Source organism: Neltuma alba, unplaced genomic scaffold (genome assembly GCF_004799145.2).
Source record: "Neltuma alba isolate B1F8T4 unplaced genomic scaffold, ASM479914v2 tig00002374_pilon, whole genome shotgun sequence".
NCBI lineage: Eukaryota > Viridiplantae > Streptophyta > Magnoliopsida > Fabales > Fabaceae > Neltuma > Neltuma alba.
This window is the reverse complement of record NW_021632837.1, coordinates 598,445-626,415: the sequence shown is the minus strand read 5'-3', so window position 1 is coordinate 626,415 and position 27,971 is coordinate 598,445. Positions and strand designations below refer to the sequence as shown.

Below are 27,971 nucleotides of genomic sequence, written 5' to 3'. Positions count from 1 at the left end.
ATATTAAATTACCTCATATATGAAATATTGAAAGTAGTATTTGATATAAAATCACTTTTATAAATAGGAGGTCACAGGTTTTTGGAGAAGCACTTGGAAAAAAGTACTTTCACAAATTAAAACAATTTTTTTTAACACACTTATCTCGCACCTGTAAAATTACTTTAAAAAGCCAATGCAAATACTTTCATCTCACATAAAATACCAAACTGTCAGCATCTGGCTTTCTGATGTAAGGAAAAAGTGGCATTGGGCTATAAACATTGGAATCTGTATTAGGCCTTTTTGTACAGATGAAGCCCATTGTTGCAGTCGGGGCGAATAGGTCCAAAGCGTTGGGTGAACGGCAGATCTGTGATGGATCATCTGAACCTGGTTGAAGAAAATTCTTGGCCATAGTCCATAGTCCTGTAATTTGATCATTGTCAAAATAGACCACCTCTCCTCCAGATTCCCCCGCCTTGGGGAGGGGAAAAAAGATTGGGGGAGTCTAATAAAATTTTTCATGTGAGGAGAGGAGGATCCTCTGCTTCAAATCTCCTGGGACATCTTTGTCGCAAGCAAAGTGTGCTTAATCATTATGTAAGTATGAGAAATTTAACAATGGCCACTCCTTCCAAACATAGGTTAAGGAACAATCGTTCTTCACCATTTTCCACGCATTGCATCTAGAGATCGCCTCCACCTTCAACTTTCCACACCCGCTTCCTCTTCTACCCTTTTGATCCATTCATCTCCCCTTCGAGCTTTTTGGCCGGGAGCTATCGCTTGCTTTGCCGAACCAGCTCTGGCACGATCCCCTTTATCGCGTAAACGGCACTTGTTTCTTTTGTTCGCTTTTTTTTTTTTTTGGGGCCAAATTTGTTCACTCATTAATAAGTTTCTGTTCTTCTGCCGCAGTCCTAAAAATTAAATAACTAATTTATGAAAATTTAAAATAATTTATTTATTGGTTATAAAAAAGATATGCATGGGTTATCGTAATATATATCTCTCTTTTAAATCATAATACTAACCATGATTAGATTATTCCTGCTATTACAGCGGGAAAATTGGCTTCAGATTGGATTGTTGTAAATTTATTGTAATTTTTAACAGGAAAAGATTCTTTTGCACCAGGGGCACCAACATATTCATTGATGCGCGCGTAATTAAATAAACGTCAAATGCATAAACTCCAAATTCTCAAGGTTAATCACCTCCTGAGTAAGGAAGAAATCGACGCAGAAGGAGTAGACGTAACAAGGGGAAGACTCTCAGTTACTACCTCCTGTTGTTAATACTCCGTCCGCTATAAATATAAGATTTTTTTTTATAAAGTAAATTACATTACAAAAAGGTTCTTATATTTAAAATCTGAGGAGTATAACCTTATTTGATTTTTATTTTGGTTCTAAATATAAGACTTTGATTTATTTTTTCTTTCATATTTATACATTTTTTCAAAATAATCCTTCTAATAATTATAGTTCTAACTTCTAACCAATACACTTGATTAATAAGGATATTTTAAGAAAGACAACACCTATTTATTTTAAATAACTAATTTAATTTTTTAATCTTTTTAAATTAATCAACTAACTCTTATAATTATAATTAGAATCCAGGTGGTATATTATTTTTTTCCAGAAAAAAAAAGCAGAGAGAGAAAAGCGGAAGAGTGAGGTAGAAAGCAGGAAGATGAGGCAGTAAAGACAGTAGCGGGGACTAGCCCTCAAGTACAGGCAAAGGCCAATAATGCAAACCCCATTCAGCTACTTTATCCCCTTCCTGTCTTTTGGTTTCCCACTGACCATGGTCTTGGAAAGCATGGACAGTTGAGGTCTCCGATTCTGAACAGAGTTTTGCGTAGTATACTCCAGATCACGAGCAATGGCAAGTGTTTCGTCTCCAGATCAACTGAATGAGCAATTTCAACGTCACAGACTGAGTGCTTATGCAAGCAGTTCCGAAAGCTTAAGCAGTTATGATCATAACAATTCAATTTCTTTGCCTATCACCCCCACTCATTATTCCAGTTTCCCAGCGCCGAAGCTCGGTAATCTCTCAACTCTCAGCTTTGTACATTTTCTCCCATTTTCCCTGTTCTTTGCCTTACCCCAGTCCCCTTTAGACTTTCTTTTACTTTCACTTCTTGATTTTCCATGAGAATGATTTTGGTGTAAAATAGGCCTTTTTCTTTCTTTCTTTTTCCCTTAATCCCTGGTTGTGTGATGTAGAAGTTGAAATGATGAAAGAGCGGTTTGCAAAGCTTCTGCTAGGAGAGGACATGTCAGGAGGAGGGAAGGGAGTTTGTTCGGCTCTCGCTATTTCCAATGCGATAACCAATCTCTCGGGTTGGTGGTCTAGTCACCTTTGCTTGCGGTTCTTGATTTTTTAATTACTTTCATTTATTAACTCGGGTGAGTATGGTTAGTTTGGCATTTGAGTAATATCATCTGAAATTTGGTAGCTGGTGTGTTTGGAGAGTTGTGGAGATTAGAGCCTTTGGTGCCACAAAAGAGATCCATGTGGGAGCGGGAAATGGCTTGGCTGTTATGTGTGAGTGATTCAATTGTCGAGCTAGTTCCTTCAACACAAGATTTCCCAGGCGGTGGGACCTTTGAGACTATGGTACCCCGGCTCCGACCTGATATACACCTGAATCTTCCAGCACTTAAGAAGCTTGATTCCATGCTGCTAGGCATTCTTGATGGATTCAGGGATTCAGAGTTTTATTATGTTGATCGTGGAGTTATAGTTGATGTTGACGTAGCTCTTGAAATTGAGACTAACATGTTACCTCTCTCTGCATCTTCTGCACGGCCATCAATATGGCAGGAAGAGAAGTGGTGGCTTCCATTTCCCAAGGTGGGGCAAAGTGGTCTCTCTTCAGACATGAGGAAGAGACTGCAACAGTCCAGGAAATGCACGCACCAGATTCTCAAGGCTGCTATGGCTATTAATAGCAATGTGCTTTTTGAGATGAAAATCCCACATGTTTACTTGGATAACTTGCCCAAGGTATGATATCTACTTGCTCTATCATGCGAAGATATACGAATCAATGAAAAAATAAAATACATAAACAAAGAAAGTTTGGGTGAGGTTATGGAGTAATTTCAGTTTTATCTTCAATTATCATTGCACTTCAAAACTGCTTGATACAGAGCATGAAAGAAACATCGTGACTTTTTGTTTATACTTCCCATTGTGTATCATGTGCCCAAGATATATACAAAAGGCTCACACATGATGATAGCATACCTTTACAACTTTAACCACAAGGATAAGATGAGCGTCAGTTCATTCGTGATTTGATCTGCGAGGAATCTGTGTCATGGTAGTGAATCTTTAGGGGTCCTGGAGCTTCTATAGAACAATAGTATATTCACATTAGGTTCGAACTCAAAACTATTTGTCACAACTCTACAGGAGAGACTCTTGCGGCAATGTGAAAATGGTTATATAGTGTATACAGCCATTTAAGTCCTAAATGGTTGTATTTTCACTTTTAGAGCCTTTAGTAGTATACCCTACGTCACAGCTAACCATCTAAATCCTTACGCAAAGATGAAAAACATCGAATCGACACCATTCAAAAGCTGCTTGTGTAACCTTTCCTCTTTCTTTGTTCATCTTATCTGTTGTAATAACATGAATCAACATTTTGTGGTTTACTTTCAGAGTGGGAGAGCTTTAGTGGGGGACATCGTATATAACTTGTTATGTGCTGATAAGTTCTCCCCTGAGTGTGTTCTGGATTACTTAGACCTATCATCTGAATATTCAACTCTGGAAATAGCAAACAGAGTAGAGGCGACCATGCACATCTGGAGGCAAAAACACCTAAAAGGGCATGTAATTAGTCGGAAGGGTGGAAAATCTTCGTGGAGTGGCAAGGTCAAAGGCATGGTGGGTCACACGAAAAAGCATAAGCTTCTAGCACAGCGTGCTGAATCCCTGCTGCAGAATTTGAAGCAAAAGTTCCCCAGCCTCCCCCAAACTGCTTTGGACATGAGCAAGATACAGTACAATAAGGTATGTCTCTCAAAATACACCACTATCAAGGTACTAATACTGCACTTCATTTTCATTTGGATATGCTAATAACTTGAAAAAAAATTGTAAATGTCACTAAAACACACACACACACACACACACAATGCATGCCCTCTTATGTACTCACAGTTACACTCAACTTTGCTGGTCAAGTCATGGTAGAACAAGCAAACATGTAGGGTAAGAATAGAAAAGGAGGTTTTTTTTTTTTTTTTTTGGGGGGGGGGGGGGATGGACTAGAAGTATGGAAGTATTGAATGAATATTTGATGTAATGTGACAGGATGTAGGGAAGCAATCCTCGAGAGCTACTCGAGAGTGATGGAAAGCTTGGCCTACAATGTATTAGCAAGGATAGATGATCTTATTTACATAGATGATGCCGCCAAGCAACATGCATCAGCGCAATCAAAATATTTATTTGATGAAGAGAGGTTCAGTGTGTTGTACCATTACAGAGACAAAAGCACAAAGTAGCTCCCACCACAATGTTTGTGCTCGTCTATAATTCAAGCATCGCATGTCTGGGATGGATTATAACTGACTTCCTTGCCTTATCCGTCGGTCGTCTCTTCTTTTGGCTTAGTATGTAACTACTAGCTAGGTGTTTAAAGCAATCATTCATATGTGAATCTCTCAAATCTCAATATGGTGATATACTAATGGAGGGTTCTTGAGACACTTGATTGCTATAGATGCATAAAAGCATCGTACACTAGAAGGCAGCGCTTAGGTAGGTTCGTTATTCCGCGCCATGTCCTTGCTGGTTAATCATATCATTCTTGTTACTCCTGACGGCCCAACCAAAGCAGCATGCAAGGACACAGGACAAAAAACAGACGTCAAAACCAGTTGAAACTATAACACGTTTCTAAGGAAAAATCAAATAGAATTTAATTACTTTTTAGTAAAGCTTAACTCTGCTCTTCCATCCCCAAATTATGTAGTTCTTGAAATTAAACAACAAACGAAAGTGGACTAAAAATCAGCTGAGCATGACTAGTTACAAGTTTGGGCGGCTCATATCGTTGGGCGTTTGAAAAAAAAATACTTATCAATATCATGCACAATAAATTAATGAATGATCCAATCAATTGTCCATCAGTCAAACATTAATTAATAAGTAACAAAATACGGAGCACTTTACACCTTTTTAAAGACTTGACACATCTGAGCTTTGTTGATCGAAATCAATATTTTTGTGGCACAAATGGCACGGAGCTTCTTTTCTTGACCAACTTCTATTGAGAGAGGTCAAGAAAAGAAGTTTCATTATATAGATTTTCTCTCTCTAAAATATAGGTATCTTTTTATTCGAGGTATTATCGGATACTAAATATGAGTACCTTCAAATTTTAGTTCATCACATTGTGAGGGACTAACCCCTTCCGCTAAATCTAATCCCTGTTAGTTATATGGACCTGTTAATCATATGTAAATATTTATATTGACGAGAAGCAATTCTGACCTGGTTTGATTAGATAAATCGTACTCTAAAAAATTGTAATAATGAAAGCTTGTATTGGTTTGATTAGATAATTAATGTGGCATATTTGCTTACGTTGGTGATTCGTGATGGAAGAGAAATAGGTTTATTATAGTGTTGGTATGATTAACTACAAATTTAACACGTATGAATTGTCTAAGATATTTTTGTTTTCATAGATATTCCTTAAATATTTTCTTCAAAAATATTAGTTTTATTTTAAAAAAATTATAAATATTAGTGTTAGTTTTTCTATAAAAAAATAAAATAAGGTGAGTTGAATTCTAAGAATTTATTAGAACTAAGACTTGCTTCGAGGCTAAAAAAAGATCTCAGCCTCATGAGTTATTTGTGAGCCAACCAAGCTTTGTTGTTGGCATAGTGTTTTTTTTCCCTATGTATTTATCAAAATGTTTTCAAATTTTGATGGATCCTGAAGCTATTTCCTTGATCAATCATAAGAAATTATATCAAGATATCTCTAGAAAAACAGGGAGAGAAATTAAATGTTCAGTGCTCAGTGCTCACCACCTCAAAAAAACTCAGGGATACAAATGTGCTGCTCAAACATCCTTGGACTCGCCTCTATATTTTCATGCCGGGAGAAAAACTCCAGACTCTTCCCCCTCTCGAATCTTCCGGATCTGCTGGCACAGCTCTTTCATTGCACGGTAGAATTTCTGGCGCATGAAAAAGAGAAATGCTCGCAAAGAAGGTTTGATATTTCTACTGCTATACTTTAAGCCACTTCCCCACCCCCAGGGGCCTAAGAAGATTTGGGTCTTGGGTTGAAGAAGCCGGAAAAGTTGTGTTTATTTTAAGTGTAATGGCATTATCATCAGGTGGATGGGGAATGCATGCACTCGTCTTTACAGTGCATGCTATGGGACTGTGTGAAAGGGCCGTTTAAAGCGCTCAACACTCATCATTGCCATCATCAACCCTCCCATTGCTCCTCCTCTCAAAAGGGCCGTCGATAATAATAACATCACTGCCAGGCTGCTCATAAACAATAATATTTTCTCCTCCTGGATACATGCGTATACCACTCCTATTCTTCCTTTAATCAACCCTGCTCGTGTGCGTCCATGACTCCATGCATCCTCCCTAATAACCATATGTATAGATCATCTCCGTTCATGCTTATTTCGTTGGAATATGCTACTTCCGGTACTCTTTTGTAAACCATGAAAGAGGTTATAATTAGGACACACACATACATATACCTATATATATATATATATATAAGCGGCTGCAAACAAGGCATTCATTCATCGTCTTGGGGGAAAACAATTTGGTTGCACACAGTCACACACAGAAGTGGTCAAAGTCAAATGGAACGGTAGGCGGGCGGTGGAAGACTGAGGCCACAAGACGTAAAAAGCGGTTGACTTGGTCATTATTTGTCCGTCATGGATTATACGCGGCCCAATAACAGGGAGGGGCCGTAAGGGTCCCTAACTCCCTATTGCTTCGAGGAACCGGGATTCTCGGCCAGGCCAGATGAGATCTCATCATATTCACACCTGGAAAAAAATATTGGGGCGAACGCTAATGACAGGGAAGCGTAGTAGTGACTAGTGTCTAGTGAGTGATCCGTAGGGATGGAGAGTTAGGGTCACGCGCCAGGAAGAAGCGTGGAGGTTGATGTCAGTAGTCAATCATGAGGCTACGTAGAAGGCATTGGGCAGTAGGGTCAGGCATTAATTCTGCATTTGAATGCCAAGTCCCATCCCTTGCCATCCTCCTTCATCCCAACCCAATCATCCAAATATAATAAATACTGCTACTCTCCTTCTGTCTCCAGTGGCGAACGCCCTTGGACTCCCTCCGCACCCGCAGCATCAACTTGGCCTCCGATGCATGAAATGAAAACAGCTTCCCGTTAAACTCATAAGTAAATATATATAAAAAAAAAAAAGACAAAAAGCAGGGAGGCTTGCTCTCCCTCTTCCCGGTACCATCTCCAGATAAACTTTTGCTAGTTATCTATTATCGATTAGAATATCAAAAGGACTAGGGTGAGTAGATTATTAAAGCTCCATGTAGAGAGTGGGGAAGAAACCCTAGCTAGGTGCTAAACCCGAATCTAAACGCAAAAGAATAGTAGAATACACATCCACCCAAACGGAAGAGCTTTCAGGATCGTCATCAACAAGACTGGCAGTGGAACGACCTAAGAAAAGCAACTCAAAGAGAAGGAAAGTAGCTAGGGTTCCCAAAAGCAGCGGCAGCAAGTATTCCCAATTCCCATACAAACAGACCGATCACCCGGCAGCAGCGGGAACCTGCAGAATAGAGAAGGGAGAGCATCCACAAGATATGCAGTTGTTGTTAGTTAAGAATATTCTTGTTTTACTTTATTTCAAAGGAAATAGTGGGTAGCATGAGAGGGAGAGCTTGGAAGTAAAAATGGGAGAGAATATATGAGATGTGTGAGAAAAGATCAGGAGGGCTTCACAAAGGGAAGCGAGCAGAGCTCAGTTGGCAGTATGCCCACCTCCTTTGTGGACGGACGGACGGACGGACATGAAGAGAGAATGAGGAGGTGGACAGAATGCCAACAAACTCTGTAAGCATCCCTTCGTCAAACCAACTTGAACACAAACGCCGCGAGGCAGAGCCGGAAGAGATCGCCGTTTAAGATTATAGCAGAGAGCGGTGGATGCATATGCTGCTATTTAAAACAGCGAAGGGAAGGGAGCTTCACAGTAAATATGAGAGAGAATGGGGAGGAGGTGGGTGTCATTAATAAATGTGAATAATAATATCTTTATTAATTAATAATTTAATTACTCGGTAGAAAAGAGAAGTGAAGGAGACGTAGTTGCAGACTCAAGAGATTGACAAGCAACCAGATTGGATGGTTCATTCCTGAGACTGAGAAGGGCATATTTAGAAGGATGAAAGGATCATCATACTTATTCTTTGGCCCTCGTTCCTGATGAAACTGAACCCCTCACTCTCTGCTCCTAGTCTTCTCTCCCTCTCATTGCCACTTTCCCTAGCTAATCCCTTTGCCCTTTTCACACCCTCGATTCTGGCGCTTCCTCTGCTGGCTTATGGCGTCCATAAAAGTATATATAAATTGACAAATATCTCTGTCCAGCCAAAATCAGTTCTAGCCCACAAGCAAATTCATTCGGCAATTTCCCTGGTGTGACGGTACTGCGCGGTAATTATTCAGTGGGATATACATTAAATTTAGGTAAACCAAAATAACAGTCTTTCTCTCCTTCACTGCTGCAGATCAGCAGGTGGCCCGTCCCCTTAGCTAGCACGTTATATAGTCTCTTCCTTTCTTTATTTCTTTCTTTGAATGACTACGTTGTATTTGACGTATATAATAGTCATTCCTTATCCTTGCCTTATCATTATTAGAAGGATTATCTTTCTGGATTTCTTATAATTGACCTAGTCTTATAATGTATTTTATATTGAGCATTTTAAACTGTATTATAACGAACATACCATTTTCTCCCTAAAAATTTCAAACCTCAATTTTATAAAAATATTACATTGTTTTCATTCGATGTAATCATCAATCATAGCTCCCTCAATCCTGAGTTGAATGATTGGTAGTAATCTTTTTATATTGTCCATTTCATTTTCTCTCTTCAACTGAAAATTAAAGGTAATAAACATAAGAGTGTAATTGATAAAATAATAATACTTGCTGGGACAGTTTTTCCACCCTTTGTAATCTTTACTCGCATTAGTTGAAGTGGAGCAAGCATGCTTAAAATAACGGGTGATTCAATTTACTAAAAGAAAAAAAATGGTAATAAATGATGTTTTAATATTTAAAATGTCAGTTGAAAATAAATACACAGATACCATCAAACGTGAAATTTCAAAAGAAATAGATAGAATGCAGAAAAAATTAACGTTTCATTAAAATTCTAAACCTAGCTATGATCGAACAAAATAAAATTCCAGAATAACAAGTATATTATTAACACAAGTTTTAATAGGTTTACTTATTCTTCCGGAAGGTAGTGAATTATTAGTTCCAAATTGAAGAAATGGATTTCAATGTATTTTATAAACACATATGAGAGTGGTTGGCGAAAATAAATAAATAAATAAACACATGCGAGTTTGCACAAAGCTCAGAATATATTCCCATCATTTTAGTGCACTACAAAAAAACAGACTTTAGGCGACGACTTTCGGCGGCGACAAAAAAAGTCGCCGCTGAAACCAAGACTTTCAGCGGCGACTGTCGCCGCTGAAAGTGGACCTTCAGCGGCGACTTTTTTGTCGCCGCTGAAAGTTCGCCGTTGAAACCAAGACCTTCAGCGGCGACTTTTCTTGTCGCCGCTGAAAGTTCGCCGTTGAAACCAAGACCTTCAGCGGCGACTTTTCTTGTCGCCGCTGAAAGTTCGCCGTTGAAACCAAGACCTTCAGCGGCGACTTTTCTTGTCGCCGCTGAAAGTTCGCCATTGAAACCAAGACTTTCAGCGGCGACAAAAGTGTCGCCGTCGAAAGTGGACTTTCAACGGCGATTTTTTTTGTCGCCACGAAAGTTCGCCATTGAAACCAAGACCTTCAGCGACAATAAAAGTGTCGCCGTTGAAAGTGGACCTTCAGCGGCGACTTTTTTTGTCACCGCTGAAAGTATAATATAATAATATATATTTTATTTTACAATATTAATAAACAAATTCAATCTGGCTCAGCGGCAATAAGGTTGAACACGAAAAGAGGCAGTCACGAGTTCGAACCTGGAAGAAGACACATTTAAGGTGAAAAAATTTAGACGATGACGTGGCGAGGAGGAGTGACGTGGCAATGACGTGGAGGTTGACGGTGATGACGTGGCAGCCGGAGACGATGATGTGGCACCGGCAGTGATGACGTGGCATTGGTAAAGCCAATTCTTCTTAGGCATTACTTTCAATGACGACAAAAAAGTCGCCGCAGAAAACACTTTCGGCGGCGACAAGAGTGTCGCCGCCGAAAGTGTTTTCTGCGGCTGAAACTTCTAAAAGTCGCCGCTGAAAGTATCTTTTAACGGCGACCTTTTTAGTCGCTACTGAAAATTTTCAGCCACGGCTGCTACGGCAACGACTTTTTAGCGGCGACTTGTCCCCGCAAAAAACTTTCGGCGGTGACTTTTTTGTCGCCGCTGAAAGTCAATTTTTTTTTGTAGTGGTGTGCTCTAGAGAAGACTGTTATTAATATGGCACTTTCGATTATTTGTAGGATTTACGTGGTCGTTTTTCAAATCATAAGTCCCGGTTGTTCTCCGCAGATGGGGAGTTTAATTTGTGGAGTTTCTCACGAGAATGAGAGTGAGAATGGGAATGAAAAATGATAAAGAAATTGGAAATAAGGTTTCATGAAATGGAACAAGTATCCTTAATGTCTAGATAAAGGAATGAATATTTGAGTTTGACTGGACAATAAATTTAACAAAAGAATGCAGATCACTAATTGAAATTTAAAAAAAAAAAAAAAAAGTTACTGCTATGTTAAAACGGAGTGATGATTTTTGAATGGCAACCTGCCAAACATACAAGGAGTCCCATTAACAGTAAATATTCCGACAAGCTAAGCAAGGCTTAAATTATTGAAATCCGTTGGGGTAAAAAAAGCTTCAGGATGCAAATCAGAGTATACATATCAAAACGCAATAGTAAATATGCCTCTCAGAAGTTAAATGTGCAGATCCAAGTCCGTTAAATTACAAATTTATATATAATAGACTGTGACGAGAAAAATTATAACAACACCAAATAACACCTCTGAAATTAGTCCCTACTCACACTCCTGTTGGAAATGCGCGAGTAGGAGAACATAAATATGGGGTCTAAAAATAAAGGATATATAGGGGGACGGAATATACGCAGCAGACAGATATAAAGCCCCACAATCTATCAATTCTATCTTCGACGTTAAACTCTGTTCTTTAATAATGAACAAACAAAGGAAAAACATCTAATTCACGTCCATGTACAAAAATATGGAGTACTACTAGCCACTAGCCAGTTGACTTTTAGAACTATATTATTCGAAGACAGTCTCAAAAATCAAGGCAAAAGCTGCGTCAATGCATAAGGCCGGGGACCATATATACGGCAGAGTCCGGTGGTTTTAAAACTCCAAATCCTGTTTACATCCTGGCATATCATCCCAAACACAGAAGGCGATCGTTTTCCATTCAATGCATATATATTGTACCGGACATCTTTAGTCCTGTCCACTTATTAGATGCTAGCATTCCACCGATAGATTAGTTGTTTTAAACAAAACAACCATGCGTGCAAATATATTTTCACTGGGGCAGATGGCTTTTTAACTGAAATTACATTGTTCATAGAATAATTATCTTTCAAATAAAAATTACATTGCTCGCACAAAAGAAGATTAATTTTGTAGACACCGCCATAATGCATCCCCCGGAGGCTCTAGAACGGTGTTGTAGTAATGAGGAAGTGATTATTTCTGCATAAGATCTCCTCCAGAAGAAAAATACACAAGTCAGTAATAAAATATACTCTTCCGATCCTAAATATAAGACCCTTATACACACTTGTATGAGGGTCTTATATTTAAGACCGGGAGAGTACTAACTAAATGTGAAACCTGTCGAGGGTGAGTCAGTAATTTCATGTCGCACATCCCTTGGGTGAAAAATAAAAAAGTGAGCCAGTTTAGCTACAGGAGAAATGGATGACATGCACTGTTAAAAAGGGGAGAAGAGAAGAGAGAAAATATGTGAAAGGCCTGCCTCTTCACTGAGGGGTCCTACCGCCCCACTAAGTTCAGATTCCAAGGCATCCTTCTGTTCAACATACAAGAAACTTGAAGCAATATTATTCGCAGTAAAATAATATGCTTTAACATAGACGCGCTATATATTTACCCTATAGATTGGAGACACAACTTTACTTTTACTATCAATATTAATATTAATATCAACATAGAAAAGGTAGTATAGCAATACAATAAAACACGATTACTTAAAAAATAAAAAGAAAAGCAAGGAAGCAAAACATAGGTCAATCCCTTCAATTATGATATTGATTGCGCACGGAAGAGATATGAAATCTTCCCTTTTGTCCACCGATACGTCGCACTCATAACCCCCACATGCACAAACCCACGCTCCCTTAGAAACGCTCACCTCCAACTTCAATATACTTGTGAGCATGATCACGAGAACAAATTCCCACAAATAATTATGTACGCTCTCTATCCCCATTTATGACACCAACCCCTTGCTTTCCCCCTTATTTATTGCTCCAAATCTAACCCCTCCAACTATTCTCACCACTCATTTACTTTTCCTTTCTTTTTAATTCCCCGCACGTTGCAAGTTCAAACGAAAGGGTCGGCGAAGCCGGATTAGTTGATTCCACACAAACATAGACTGCATCACTTTTTCAAGGTCTAAGTAGTATCCGTTTAATGCTCTGCCAGGTGCACACCAGTTGGTTTAACGAATTACTGGAGCATCTGTTTTTTTTTTGGGGGGGGGGGGAGAATAACTGGAGCCATCATGAAGTGTTGGGACAAAGGAAAATCGAAAGCACTTGCACAGTTGTATTTACCCTGTGGGTGATTTCATAGAGGAAAAGGGGGGGTTCCTTCCAAAAGTGCCTAATTTATTTGAATTCTAGATGAATGAAACTGAAGCACTGAATGCATGGGTGGTTATTACTCATCTGAAACTGAAGGTACAAGCTCATATCTATAGCACATAGGCTGCAAATGATTCAAGTCTACTGGTATTGTTTATAACTATCACGCAAAGCAATACAGCACCAATTGTCATACAGACTAGGATTGAAGACAAATATAATGTAAATAGCGTATGTGCTGGATTTTCAGTTTGCTTCTGTGAAATAATAAGGCTCGTTCAATTCTGACATGGTTTGACCCGCCGAAGGGTTAGACAAAAAGTTGTTTAATTTCAACAAAAATAAAATTGACTTGAGTGAGATTCAGAGAAATAAACTTTTGTGCTTTCTCCCTACTCAGGCTTTGGAAAAAGTATATGCGCTTTGTTCCCTGTGCTCGATGCAGCATAAGCGTCAACTTTTATTCTTCTTTTGCTCCCTTTATGAAAAAGGCCTCAGGGTGGTGCAATGGTGGGGACTAGGTTTTCTATCGCCAACTATGTAAGCAATGAGTGGGGCTGGCTGTTCAAGAACCACAAAAGAACGAAAAGAGGACAAAAGTATTTTTACTTTTTGCCTTTATTTTTACTACTGCACCGAGTTGTACACTCTCAAACATGAAAGACTCACAATGAATGGAAGTTGGTTTAATAAAGTTGTGATTAGCCCACTGAATATGCAGATATGATAAACTAGTAATGGTTGAATTATGAAAGCACTTGACATAAACTATAGTTGGAACTGGGGACTACGGAGGAATAGTTTTAGTCAATTCGCAGAACTCGATGCAGAGGAATCAATCCACCATCGTTCATGATTATGAGCCATTCCTGGCCGAGTGGGAGCTGCGCTGCTCACATAGCTCCAAACAAAACGGCATTTTGCATTTTTCTGCTTTTAGAATAAAGGGAGTGTCCATCATGCTTGCTGGTTGGTGGCGCAGGGTCAGTGATTCGATTCCAGCACAATCACTCCTACTTTGGACTTCGGACTCCATTTTCCATTTATGTGTCTCTTTACCTCGGACTCGGGTATCCATCAGACAAAGCCTAATCATGTTTATGGTATATGGATGGAACGGAACCACAGAACCGAAGGCACAAAACGGTTTTGGATTAATTAAGTATATATATTGTGCTCCATGCACGCAGCGTGTACCAAAGCTATAAGATGTGAACCCTAATTAACCTTAAATGAATCGTCCACCCATCAGTTCTCATGTTCTCCCAATTCTTTAACAGAAATATTACTTCCGGTTCTTAACATAAAAGTTCATTTGACTTTTATTTTGGTCTTAAATATAAAACACCGATGTACTTTGTCTCATATATATTCATTTTTTTTAAAATAGTCCTTCTAATAATAGTAATTCTAACGAATAAGATACTTGATTAGCAAGGATACTTTAGAAAAAACAACATATATTTATTACAAATAAATAGCTTAACAAATTTTCTTAATCTATTCAAATTAGTCAATTAGCTCTTATATTAAGAATTAGAGATAGTATTAAGTATAATCATCACAGTCATATATTCCTATACATGCAAATCCTCATTACAAGCATTTTTGGAATTTGTTAGTTACTAGTACTATCTTATATCCTTAATATAAGAGTTAGTTTGACTTTTATTTTGGTCATGAATATAAAATCTCGATCCGCTTTATCTCTCACATTTATCTATTTTCCTCCAATGTAGCTTTTATAGTGATAATTCTTGCTAATATATACTTATTTAGTAAAAATATTTTCAAAAAGATAATACCTATTTATTACAAATAACTAACTTAACTAATTTTTTTAATTTATTTAAATTAAATAATTAGTTCTTATATTAGGAATTGAAGGTAATATTTACTGTCCAATGGCGCCCGGTCTGCTGGCTAATATATGGTGAGGCGAGGGCCCGAGGTAATATGATTTTACTTAGTTCTTAATTATCTGCTTGATTGGCTTTGGAAGAACCAAAAAAAGACCGAAATCATCAGAGCACGCGTAAAAAGTTCGGTGTAAATTTACCGAGCATTATTGTCAAATGCCGCTGACGGAGGCAAGGTGGGAATAATTTGGGGTTAGAAGAGGGGTTTTTTCTTTAGAAAAAAAATATTCTTTATCAATTTCTTTTCAAAATATCTATTATCAATCATTTTTTCAAAAAATAATTTTACAATGAGAGAACGGACAAATAATAATAAATCATGTATATTTTTTTTTTAACGAAACATCAGGGTATCCGCCAGCGGACCCAGTGACTAATCTCTTTACTGGTTTGTAGACACTTTGATAGGTGGTATAGCTGGCTCGAGGTTTTAAAACTTTTCCATACCCAATGTGAGAATCGAACCTTCGACACTTGGTTAAGGGAGGATGAGCTCCCACTGCTCAACCATACCCCGGGTTAATAAATCATGTATACTGAAAAAAGACAAAATTATTCAAAAAAACTCGGGATGCTTTGGATCTTATATATTATTGCATCCCTTCATTCTGTCAATTATGCAGGTCTTGACAATGAATCTAACAAATCAGGACTAACAATAGCACGTGGCGCGCGCGAATTAAACCAGAGTATAGACGGTTCAAGGAAGTTCCGATTAAAGAATCCCACATTAAGTGGCTGTGATATAGTCTCAAAATCGTGAGCTCCACTTCATCAACCCATCGCTGTGCCTGTGAATATTTTACTTCTTCCTCGAGTCTGAGGCATTTATACAGCTGACCTCTAGATATAGATATTATCCATTCAATTAACAAGAAACGTAGGGTGAAAAACCGTATTCCCCAGCGCTTACTTAGCCAATGATTTTCTGTCCCCTGCAATTAGCCATTTTAGTTCTAGGCACAAACCTTTTAGCAAGTGACTTGCAAAACCTCTTCTTTCTGCTGACCAAGAAAGTCTTTGATTCAGGTGTCAGATAATAGAATAAACCCAAGAGAAATTATTTGTGAAAACAGATCAGGAATATACTCCGTTGTCATAACTGATTTATTGAGCAGGATAAATATGTCACCAAGAACGTAGTAGCTGCACAGAACTAAGATTCAACCTCTACTCTAGAAGCAATAAGCTATATACATACTATACACATGACTCTCGCCCCCCTTAAAAGTAAATAACAAATAGATGTTTGGGGCGAACTTATGTCGCATTGTGAGATAAGCCACTCAAATTCTAAACGACCTTCAAAATTCTTTTCATGCAATATTGCAGCAAGAAGCGACTCGCAATTGGAATTACTACGTATATGACAGATCAGATCATGCTGTAATAAACAGGGGGCTACGGAGATGGACCCAAAACTGCTGTCGTTAGATCATGCTCCCCAAGATCAAAGCTTGCACATCCTCACAGTTGAAACCTCGCAGCTGCTGGCTTGAGCACCTCCGACATGCCGTAGATGACGACGCCCGGACGTGATCTCCAGTATGAGAGAGTTCGAACGAACTGGGGCTTGCGAAATTGCAGGAGTTAGGATGAGAAAACGCGCGGGCGAGTGAAATTGCATTTGCCCTTGAGGCTCTGACGTGTGAAATTAGCCTTTGATAACAAAAAATACGCTTAATCCATCAATCTTGGGCCGCAACTGGCCCAATCTTTAACGCCCAATCCCTCACTCGTGGGGAAAATGCGATATGTAAATATAATAGCTATAAATGCTGGGACCAGCAGGAGTTTGACGTAATAAACGAGGTTAGTACATCATAACCTGGCAAGGCTGCTAGGTCAAACTCAGGCCGATGTTGAATGATTTTTTTTGTCAGAATTTATTTTAAAATCTATTATTTTAAGGGAGTGTTTGGAAACTATAAGATGCATTCAGGGGGTGTTTGGATAGAAATCAAATCATGGTTTCAGAAGTGTTTTTACGGATTACGAAGTAAATATGTGGATGAAGTTACCTCGTTTTACGGAAAAGTGATTCTGAAACCTAGGTTTTGGTTTTGCCAAACACCCCCTTAAAAAAAAAGTGCTTTCACTTAAAAATAGAATTCCTCTTACTTTTAAAAAACTAATTCAAACTCTCTTTAAATTACCTTTTTTTCTCTCCAAAATCTAATCCAAAAAAGTAATCCAGTAAGTTCCGGGAATGGGCTCCTCGCACTTTTCTCTACATCAAACCCCATCACATTAGGACTGATTAAAAATGAACAGAATTATTGGAGGCAATGATAGCAAGAGCGCAAACACGGCAGAAAGAAGCCAACCAAAGCCACAAATCGAGGCATAGCCTTCTCTGGGGGCGACTGGTTGAGGGTTTTCTTGATCGGCCTCATGTTGAGATTGAGAACCTGAAAATTAAGAATATTAAATATATTTGCAGTTCCGGTACATTTCGTCTAGCTCTTAGATATGATTTGTTCCTTTCTATTTGGAGATGAGACTCCTTTCTCTTCCCAATGCGTCTGTTAGTCTCGTCAGGGTAAGCATTTCCGTTCATTATAACGCACAGCCACAAATTTTTCGTTTTCTCTGCTTTTTTGGTCCTCTTCATTCTAAATCAATATAAGTCAATAAACTGGTGTGTTTAGTTATATAAAAATAGCACATATAATTGAAACGACATGAAATGCTCATCCGCAAAATATGGGACATCATCTGCAGCAGAAAAGGCCAGGAGAGACTAGCTAGGTCAACCGGAACAATAAACAGAAACAAACACAAAGATCCCACTCGGACGTCAAATATGCGTTTATTTACATATTCCAATTAATTAATGTGTGCCTAAGGCATAAACCTCATAGAGTAGAAGGGGAGGGAGGTTTGCATGAAAGGAGAAGCATAATAGAGAGTGGGATCCCTGTCGACGTCGAAGTGCAACCAGGGAGGGTATTCAAGTTCTTTGTCGTGATCATGCACGAACTCCGGAATCTTCATCTCCCCCCTTCTCACGTGCTCCCACAGCAACTCCACTCTATCCACATACTTCAGTTTTCAGTACAACCTGTTATTCGCCCACTCAGTTAGTAGCGCGCGCACACACACACATATATATGATGTATTCGCAGGAGAAGCTGGAGAGGGCATTGGGAACATATACAGCCGGCGCTTAAAAGGAACCGGCCGAACGCAGCGAAGAAGAACCTGGCGGGGAGATCAGGGTGCAGGAAATAAAGGGCCTGCAAATTGAGTTTGATGCGGAGCGGGATGGCATCGCACACGGATTTGAGAGGCCACACTCCAAGCAAGTTGTGGCCTCTTTGAACTCCAGTGTGTATGTACAGCACCGACCATGCTCTCTCTCCTACCTCTGGGAATACATTCTCCTCCAAATACTTGTTCACTCCCTCCCTGCTCACCAACCCCCCTGCAATTGGTTTGTTAATTACTAGCAAGTTTATTGATTCAACAGCAGTAGTCAACGAATGAATGGATGGAAGCGGAATATATATAAATACAAGTACCGGCGCGGGGAAGAGTTTGCCCACTACAGTGAGAACAGGGTGACCTCGGCTGTCGTGGCCTTGAAATTGAACAGCGTCAAGTTTATGGAGCAGCTTCACTTGGTCCAACACTGAGACCATTGGCATCGAAGGAGAGTTGCGCATGGTAACAGACGAGAGTGGCTGTGTTATTTATTTTCGAACTCGTCCGATGGAGTGTGCACCGGAGAGCATTGGGTGCTCATCAGTTTTGATGAACACCAAGTGCTCATCAGATCTGGACCGTCCAGATCAGATCTGGACCGTCCAGATCAGATCTGGACGGTCCAGATTTAATTTTATTTTTATTTTAATTTTTTTAAAAATAATTATTTTAATAGGTATAAGATAAAAAATAAAGATAATCTCCTAACTATCATTCTGTAAAAATATATATTTTTTATTTTAAAATAATTATTTTAAAACATTAAATCTGGACGGCCCGAATGGCTCATCAGGTGATAAGCACGGTATACGGACCCGTGCCGGTGTGCACAGCACAGGGCATCTATTTATGGTACTTTTTTTGGGGCTTGGCGAGGCTGACACGGTTTGACTCGAGAGGCAATGAAAAGCATGTGAGGAATTTGAGCCGGGAGGAGTTAAAATTTTGCCTCCCCTCCCCCTCCGTTTCTATTTTGATCAGGCAAGAAAATTTTATTAAATTTTTATTTATCTTTTCCCCTCCCGGCCAACTCAGAGACTAGCAAGGACGCTTTGGAAGAAGGGACAAAATACCCGGACTTGGATGGAGGCAAGGTTCTTTTTGTTTCCATGGGAAATATGTAATCGATCATATGCTTTTTATTTTTTCCTACAAACTGTGCGCGTGTATTATTAACTACGTACGATTGATATGGTTTAATTTGAGATAATTTTCGACCAAATTTTCACACCTATTATTTCATCGGTACTTATTCTGAAATAATCTTGTATTCATCAGCATTATTCTTCCTCTCATGTATGTTCCTCATGTACTGAATTGAGAAGTGCGCTCAATTGCATCTTCTCACCTAGGGCTAGTAAAACGGGCCAACCCGCAACGGGTTGTGGGTTATTTGGGTCGGATTTAAAAGGTTTGTTTTTTGGCAGGTTGGTATTCTGTCAACCCAACCCACCAAGGTGGTTTGGCGGGTCAACCCATAAACCCGCCAGATTTTTTTTTTAGAAAAAAAATTCTTATAAATAATCAAAAATTAAAAAAATAAAAAATGATTTAAAATATTTCAAGCATTCATACAAAATTACAACACATTAAAACACAAAATATACAATTGTTCAAAGTTCAAACTCCAAACATGATAAAACACAAGTTCAAATATAAATTTTTCCTACCTTTCCAGCCCATCTCCTAATATTTTAATATATATAAAAATTTAAAAAAATTTGGCGGGTTGGCGGGTTCAGCCCACCAACCCGCGAGCTGACCCATGGCGGGCTCGGGTTGTGACGGTGCGGGCTTATATTTTTCAGGTGGTGGCAAGTTGACCAAAGGCCAACCCTAACCCGTCTCTTTTGGCAGGTTGGCGGGTTCAACCTGCGGGTCCAACCCATATTACCGGCTCTATTAATCTCACCCCTTGCTATCTTATCTTTCGTGTTTTTTTCCCCCTTTGCCAGTAGTTTTATTTATTTCCCGGTTACTCTGCCGTATACTTTTTGATTTTCAATCCCCCAGGAACGGTCAGATCTTAAAAGTTCTCATTTTTTGCCGGCACCTTCTCTTTATCGTGACAGTATTTATTTGTTTTAGATATGTCCTTTTTATTTAGTTCAAGATCGCTCTAAATGATCAAATCATGTGCATTATAGTTAACACATATATGTTTATATACTCCACGGACTGTATTCACTAGATAATGTACACGAAAGAAACAGCAAAACACCATCTATATATCTATATATAATTAATTGTTGGACCGTATCTTCAATTTCTAGCAATAATATACTACGAAGAAACTCCAAGCAAATTAACAAAAAAAGAGTTAGCATTGCCTTGAAGAACTAAGGTGACTGTCGAGTTGAGGTTGTCCGGAGTGTTGATATTAAGACGTGGATATGCTTGTGGATGGGTTAGATAAATAATGATACCGATGGGAGGGGTGAAGGATAAAAGGAGAATAAAATCGTGTTGCTTAGAATGGATATACGGTAACGGAAGCTCTGGTGTAGGAGCTGGATCATTCCGAAAGCATAGCTTGTTTTGTGCTGGGTAAAAGGGGATGGAAAGCTGAGTGTGGCAGAACAATGAGACGCATTGCGTTGCGTGGATCCAAAGAGAAAGCGAAGTTGGGTGTCTTTGAGCACCGTACATTAATTTATGCTGGACTTAGTGGCCAGCTAGTCGACACTCCCGGGGAATGGGAAGCCAGCGACTTGAATGGCTCCTTCGCTTCCCCCAGGCCCGCCTTATCCCTTCTCTCATCCTCTTGAATCGGCACAACTATTATCTCTCTCGCATTCCCTGCTTTCAACTTCTCTCTTCATCTTCTCTCCTGTCAGCAAAGATATTTGTGGATTGTCTGAGTGATGCCACGTGGATCTCTATCCTTTCAACTAAATTTCACTGTCGTCATGTCATGCTCTTGTTTTGAAGTTAATCTTTCAATCCTAATAAATTTTCTGCTGTAAAATTTTCATACCAACATGTACCCCTGCTCCCTTCTTGTACAACTTTTTTGTTGGTACACTTAGAGAGTGTTTGGATAAGAATAAAACTATAGTTTCAGAAGTATTTTTTTTAATATACGAAGTAAATATGTAGAGGAATTTATTTCGATTTATAAAAAAGTACTTCTAAACAGTGATTATGAGGTTATCCAAACACCCCTTTAGTCAGCTCTCCAATGAAAGTTGTAATTTGTACGCGTGAGGAGAAATCTATAAAATCTTCTCGTTAGAGGCAGAGGACCGGCCAGTGGGTTTTCTCTTTATCCGGACTTTTGATTTAAGATCCATTATAAAGCTGGGCCTCACGAGCATGAATGGTGATCTGAATGTGGGCCCAAAGCGCCATAAGTCCAGGATCTTAGCTCCGTAGGCTTACGCTAAGTCCGAACCGGCCGAAAGGAGACAATTGCCAGGTCAGCAATGTCAGACCACCCAGTCCAGGTTATACATGAACGGCCGAAACATTTTTCGATGGATAGACGTGGCCCACAAACACGAGAATCGTTACTCGAGCTCTGCAGGGACCCACTTACCAATGTTCTCCAAGGCTTCTCTGTTTTTCATTACTCAAAAGAAATCATATTACATCGCCATCGATGTTTAATAACTAATATATTGAGAGAGAAAAATAATGTACGGATCACAGTATTAGTGATTAATTAAAAAAATAAACATAACGTAAGGCTAGAAGGTGGTGTTGGACTTGGGAGGGATAGGATTTGGTGCTGGAGAGTGATGGAAGCTAGAAATGGGAGTACAAATAGGGATAGGGTTGCCTTTGAGGTACGCTAAGATACGGTTGAGAGAATCAACCCAAGTGCATGTCAACGTTTGGACGCTGGGCATTGAGAGGAGGGAGCAGGGAGGTGTCAGAAGAGAAGAAAGCAGATGGAGAGAGAAGAGGGAGGCGTGTAATTATGAACATAGCCTGCAATCAAATTAATAAGACTCGGGACTTTTTGCCAGAAAATGCCAATTCTGCGTAACCGTTAACCCCACGCGGCAAACCATTTCATGCCCTCCTTTAATTCCTGCTCCTCCCCCTCACTTGCCTTTCCTTAATTGCCATCTCTTCTCGGTATTATCATCCCTTCTTACACTCTTCTCTTCACATTTGCTTTTCTGAATTTCTCTTCCTCTGCTCCTTCCCCACCTTTCTTTATTATTATTTATTACTATTCATTTTCATTAGGCCTGTGCTTGGCGTTTCGCCGGATATGTCGCCGGTGGAGACCAGCAAGGGATGGAGTGGGGAGGAAGGCAAGCATTACCCTTCCCCACTCGCGACGCACGAGGATGTGGTCAAGGACCCCACCCTATTCTGGGACACTCTCAGGCGTTTCCACTTCCTCATGGGTACCAAGTTCATGTAAGCTCTTTTCCTTCTTTTCTTTTGGATTTGTCGCATTACTAGATTAGAACCCAACTCAGAATGCGATTTTTAATCCCATGGTTCGCCTCTTTCCCCCATATCATTTTAACGCGAATACTGAAACATATAGTTAAGTAAGTAAACTCCACATTTCTGTTGGTGGTGCTGAATCTTTTTGGCCACATCTTTGTCCCAAGGATTCCTGTGATTGGAGGGAAGGAACTGGATTTGCACGTTCTTTACGTGGAGGTTACGAGGAGGAGTGGCTATGAAAAGGTGGGCTCCCCATAATCCATCCACCGCCAGATATATTATTTCTCCTTTTTTTTTTGGGGGTAAATATTGAAATGAAAATGATGAAAACATGTTTGAGTAACTCCCAACCGGGAGGGATTTCAAAGTGCAGGTGGTGGCAGAGAAGAAATGGAGAGAAGTGGGGAATGTGTTCAGGTTCTCTCCCACCACAACGAGTGCTTCTTTCGTACTCAGGAAACACTACTCGACTCTTCTTTACCATTACGAACAAGTCCACTTCTTTAAGGCTCGGGGTCCTCTGTACACTCCATCTGCTGGTAGTTCACTGTCTGTTCCTCATTTTTGTTCTTTTTCTTCTTCTTTGGGTATCGATGTTCGTGTTGGGTTTTCCATCCTTCCCATACCAGTACCGGATGATCAGGATCCTGCTTCTGCTTGCTTCTACTATTATTTTCATTTCATTGGCTCACGAATCGCACATGTATGAACCCGAGCTTACTGTCCTGCAGCTGCATTTTCTGTCAGCAACCAGTCATGGAGACCTGAATTAGCTATTGTGGAATACTCACCCCAGCGGATAAACGAGTGTCCTGAATCCCACAGCGAAGGTATGTGACCTACTGGATAATTAACCTGCTTCGTAATGCTTTCGCGGGTTCCGAGCTGTGCTAAAATAATGAACTTGGTACACATATATATACATATGGTCATGTAGTATGTACATTGGATGTGCTGCATGCGGGAACCTGATTTTTTCTGGAGATGGGAGCAGAGTCCAAACTCTAGCCACCATCAAGCTTGATAGGTAAATGATTAATGAGGTAAGTAATTGGAGCAATGATTGTTTGGGTGCAGATAATTCGGGCAGCGAAGTGAAGGGAATGATAGAGGGGAAATTCGACTGTGGGTATTTGGTGTCAGTGAAAGTGGGGACAGAGGTGCTGAGAGGGGTGCTTTACCACCCAGAGCAATCGGAAACCTGCGCATCGGCTTCGCAGAATAGGAATGCGATGGTGGCCTACAATGGAAAAGGCGGAGGCGTGGGCAGGAGGAGGAGGAACAGAAGGAGGTGGGACCCAAACTACCCGAAGCCCAACAGAAGCGGCTATAACTTCTTTTTTGCAGAGAAGCATTACAAGCTCAAAGCGCAGTATCCCAACAGAGAGAGGGAGTTCACCAAGATGATCGGCCAGTCGTGGAGCAGTCTGAGCGCGGAGGAGAGAATGGTAACAAAGTCGTTGCTTGAGCTCTGTTTTTCTGTTTTGGTTGCAGAAGCGTAACGAGTTGGTGACTGATGCGGTGCGCAGGTATACCAGAACATTGGGTTGAGAGACAAGGAAAGGTACAAGAGAGAATTGAGGGAGTACAAGGAGAAAATGAAGGTCGCTCCCGCCGCGGAGCTTTCCGGTGTTTAATTTCAGACTTGGCAGGCATGGAAGCTGCAGTATTATTAGCGCATTGCCATCATATTGAATGAATATTGTGGTTCGCTAATACTGGCTCCCGTGGACTGCTCCCCCTTATGCCTTACCATGCAATTTCTTTTTTTCATTCACTCCCAATGCTCTGAGGATTCACTTTTGTTGCCGAATCTTGATTGATCAAATCAAAATTCAGTGATTTAGATTTCATGACACCCTATGTTTTTTGACTTTTGAGAGATGCGAAATCTAAAATCAAAATAGTTAAAGAGTGAGTAGTCACTTAGAAATTTTCTTTAAAAAAATTGAATTTAAAGTACTTAAATCTAGTTTGGATCGGTAACCCAAAAAAAGGGTCAATTTTTATGCGGATGAGAGCCTAGGCTGGTTATTCCTGGTCCTAGGAGCGCATATTGAAATATTTTAGTCCTATGCACAATGTAAACAACTGGAAATGTTGTAAAGGATCATGAAATCAAGACGCCAAAACTCGGAATTTTGATCTCATAGTCATGCACATATCAGGATCGATGCTACTCAAAACCATCGGTACCTTAGTTTTTGATATCTGATAGTGTGTTCTTTTGGGGCCCGAAACATCAGAAAGGGGCCTCAAATGCCACCACTTGATGGGTCATAAATAATACAAGAAGTAAAAATTCAATTTGATTGTATAAAGTCTCACAAAAAAAAAAATAGTGATAAGTTTTAGTTATAGGTCAATTTCCCCGTCATCTCGTGATATTTTTACATTAGGTCAATTCTTTCATCTCGTGAGACATTTCTATCTATTAATGGCGGGCATATTGCAAATCGTGAAAAATCTAGTTGAGAATTTGAAAAGATACTGAATCTTTTAGAAGCCTGAGATGGAATTCTTATTAGTTAGCAATTTCGTTTTGGTTGAAAAAAAACGATTTTGTATTTACTCTTCAGGTTTAAAAATATCAAAGGCCTTATTGAAAAAAATAATGCATGCACACACAGATTGAAAATGCGAAAAAAATCTGAAGAGAAAAATCTGATGGGCTTGGAACTCCCTCGCAGCTTGGGCAAGACAAGATGAAGGACTGTAGGGCCTTGTGGAATGTCCAAGCCTCTTGGAGATTGATTTGTGGGCACGTGAACTTCATTATGCAATGGGACATGAAAGCAAGGTGATGGAGGAAGAGTGACAAATTAACGTAGTTGGTGGAGTATTTACTGGGTGAGTGAGGAGTTATGGTACCCACCAGATAATTCAGATGACGCTGGGGTACATGGCATTGTGATTTTGCTGCCATCTCAACAGCAGATTTGAAGGCTTACCTGGCACTAAGTGAGTTCTGGTTTTATAATCACGTGATTTTGTGTTGTTATATATACTGGCTAAGAAAATATATTATGGTACATCATGCGCTGACCAGCAGATAGATCATGTGTTCATGGAATCGTGGTTGACAGAGACAAGAGCGGCAACTCTCAAAAACATTGATGTTCAATGAATGTGATACTGTCTCGCAACTCAAAACAATATAATGGGCTTCCTTATCAGTCTCTTTTGTATTAACATATTAATAGCATCAGCCTCATCAGCCTGCAGTCTGCAGAAGGAAGCGATCGGAAATGCTTTGTTGCATCGCGAAACATGCGTCCGCAATCACCACTCTCTTTGGACAATGGATAAGAATATCAGCAATGCATTAAAATAATTCCATTATAAGGTCATTTATTAGTCACCCCAGCAAACCAGAATGTGTATGACGGCCCCGGCAAATGGGATAGTGATGCCGTCATTTCAGAATAAATTAATTAATTGGAGGCAGCATTAAGGTATCTTCTGACTCCTCCATCACAAGCAAGCAATAATTGCTCTCCCAAACCTATATTCAATTTCTAATAAGCTGATGCCTCTATCCTATTTTTAATTATATTTGCATCTAATTGATAAAGATATGTTTGTTACCTATAATCACTGAAGAAAAGTCACACCTACTAAAAACATATTCCACTGGTTCAAAGAACAAAGTATTTTAAGAGGCTTGGAGCAATAAATTTTATAATGAATGGTTTTTCAACCATTTTATTCTATTATTATTCAAGACTTGATTGTATCTCACCACGAAATATCCAATGATGTGTATACTATTGCGGGAAATGACACAAACCAGGTACGCCCACAGCCTGGTGTCGGATTTATGGTTTGGTGGGTGATGCTATCGAAGTGACTATATAAATACATATATATATAAAGATTAAGACTTCTTGCGTTTATCATCCTCAATCATCACTACTTATAAAAATGGCCGACGCTACTGATTATAACAAAAGAGGTGACACAAGCAAAGCAAAATCGCATTGTTCAAAGTCCACGTCGACGTGTGTTCCTCGCGATGCGCATTGCGCCTGCCCATGGACCTTCATTTTAAGCTTAATTCACTGCAAGATGAGAACAAAGGCCCAAATACGAGCAATCAAAGAATTTTCTTTCTTCCCCTCTCTGCCCCCAGCTAATAGCATATAGAGCTTGTTATATTTTCAAACCCAATGAAGTGCTGTATGATTCGTGCTCGGTGAGTATGGGAGACACAGGGAGTTGCAGCGACAACGGTCAGAATTTATGGTGGAATACTAGTCGAAAGCAGAGTCAAAAGGTTGAAGTTTACAACGAGGTTCTTAGTAGACTCAAGGAATTGAATGTCCCGGAGGCTGCGATTCCTGGCTTTGAAGATGAGCTCTGGACGCATTTCTATCGACTTCCAGCCGGGTACTTCTAACTGTTTTTTTTGTCGCTCACTCTGTTTCAGAGACCAGAAACAAGTATTGATCCTTTGATGTAAGACTCAGAATTCTGATTTCCTTTCTTTGTTTCTTTTTGGGTTTTCAAGCTCTTTATATCTTCCCGGGATACATGGGAATGGTTATTACTTGTTCATCTTTGCTTTATGATTGCTTTCTTAAATCAACCAAGACATGCATGTCTGTTGAATTCTATCGTCGGTGCAAGGAGCCTTTTGTAATTGCAAGTACACATGCGATAGGTATGCTGTGGATGTGAACGTGGAGAGAGCTCAAGATGTCATTATGCATAAAAGGTTGCTGCATATGGCACATGATCCTGCTACCAGACCTGCTGTTGAAGTCCGTCTAGTTCAGGTAATTTATATTTATATGAAAAATCGTAGCAGGTGAAGTTTAGCCCTCGATACTTGTACCGTTTTCTGTTTCATCTACGCCTCGCTGTGCTAGCAACTAATCATCTCGTCGCAGCATCTTTGATAGAGACATAGAGTTGTCTATACCGTGTTTTCAATTTCAATCGGTTCTATTCTCTTGAGCTTAGACCTTCCCTACTAATAAAGAGTAGATTAGTCGGGAAAGAAAGAAAAAGAAAACTAGCAGCCTGCTTCTTGTGTGGATAGATTGTGACATTTTTTTAAACTGACAAATCAGTTTCCCTTCTGCAACTCTGTTTTGGTTACTTATGATTAGTACGAGTCACACATTTCCGTTTATGGGGATTGCCATTTTCTGAACTTTGTAGAATAGTGGTAGTATCTAGACAAGTAATTTCTTCATTTGACCAGGATATGGGAACTTTGCCGGTACCTGCATTAGCAAACTGATTTGCTAGATCTTGGCAACATATCTGTTATGCAGGTTCGGTTTGCTTCTGGTATGAATTCTAGTGATTCTCT

General features: G+C 39.6%; 3 protein-coding genes across 3 annotated transcripts; 2 read left to right on the top strand and 1 right to left on the bottom strand.

Moving 5' to 3' along the window:
• Positions 1 to 1,730: 1,730 nt before the first annotated feature.
• Positions 1,731 to 4,721, top strand: LOC114723613 (rop guanine nucleotide exchange factor 1-like). The gene is given in 6 exon segments (XM_028909814.1): positions 1,731 to 2,038; positions 2,220 to 2,336; positions 2,453 to 3,003; positions 3,667 to 4,020; positions 4,324 to 4,333; positions 4,336 to 4,721. Coding segments are annotated over 6 exon segments (1,380 nt in total). The 5' UTR covers positions 1,731 to 1,872; the 3' UTR covers positions 4,518 to 4,721.
• A 13,157-nt stretch (positions 4,722 to 17,878) lies between these two features.
• On the bottom strand, positions 17,879 to 18,702 carry LOC114723429 (uncharacterized). The gene is made up of 2 exons (XM_028909619.1): positions 18,239 to 18,702; positions 17,879 to 18,068 (listed from the first exon to the last, which is right to left on the bottom strand). Exons 1-2 carry the CDS (start codon positions 18,700 to 18,702, stop codon positions 17,879 to 17,881), a joined length of 654 nt encoding a protein of 217 aa, XP_028765452.1.
• A 3,257-nt stretch (positions 18,703 to 21,959) lies between these two features.
• On the top strand, positions 21,960 to 24,504 carry LOC114723846 (high mobility group B protein 9). Its single transcript, XM_028910087.1, has 7 exons — positions 21,960 to 22,324; positions 22,439 to 22,615; positions 22,816 to 22,894; positions 23,025 to 23,190; positions 23,383 to 23,481; positions 23,729 to 24,099; positions 24,181 to 24,504. Exons 2-7 carry the CDS (start codon positions 22,464 to 22,466, stop codon positions 24,286 to 24,288), a joined length of 975 nt encoding a protein of 324 aa, XP_028765920.1. The 5' UTR covers positions 21,960 to 22,324; positions 22,439 to 22,463; the 3' UTR covers positions 24,289 to 24,504.
• The last annotated feature ends 3,467 nt before the right edge of the window (positions 24,505 to 27,971 follow it).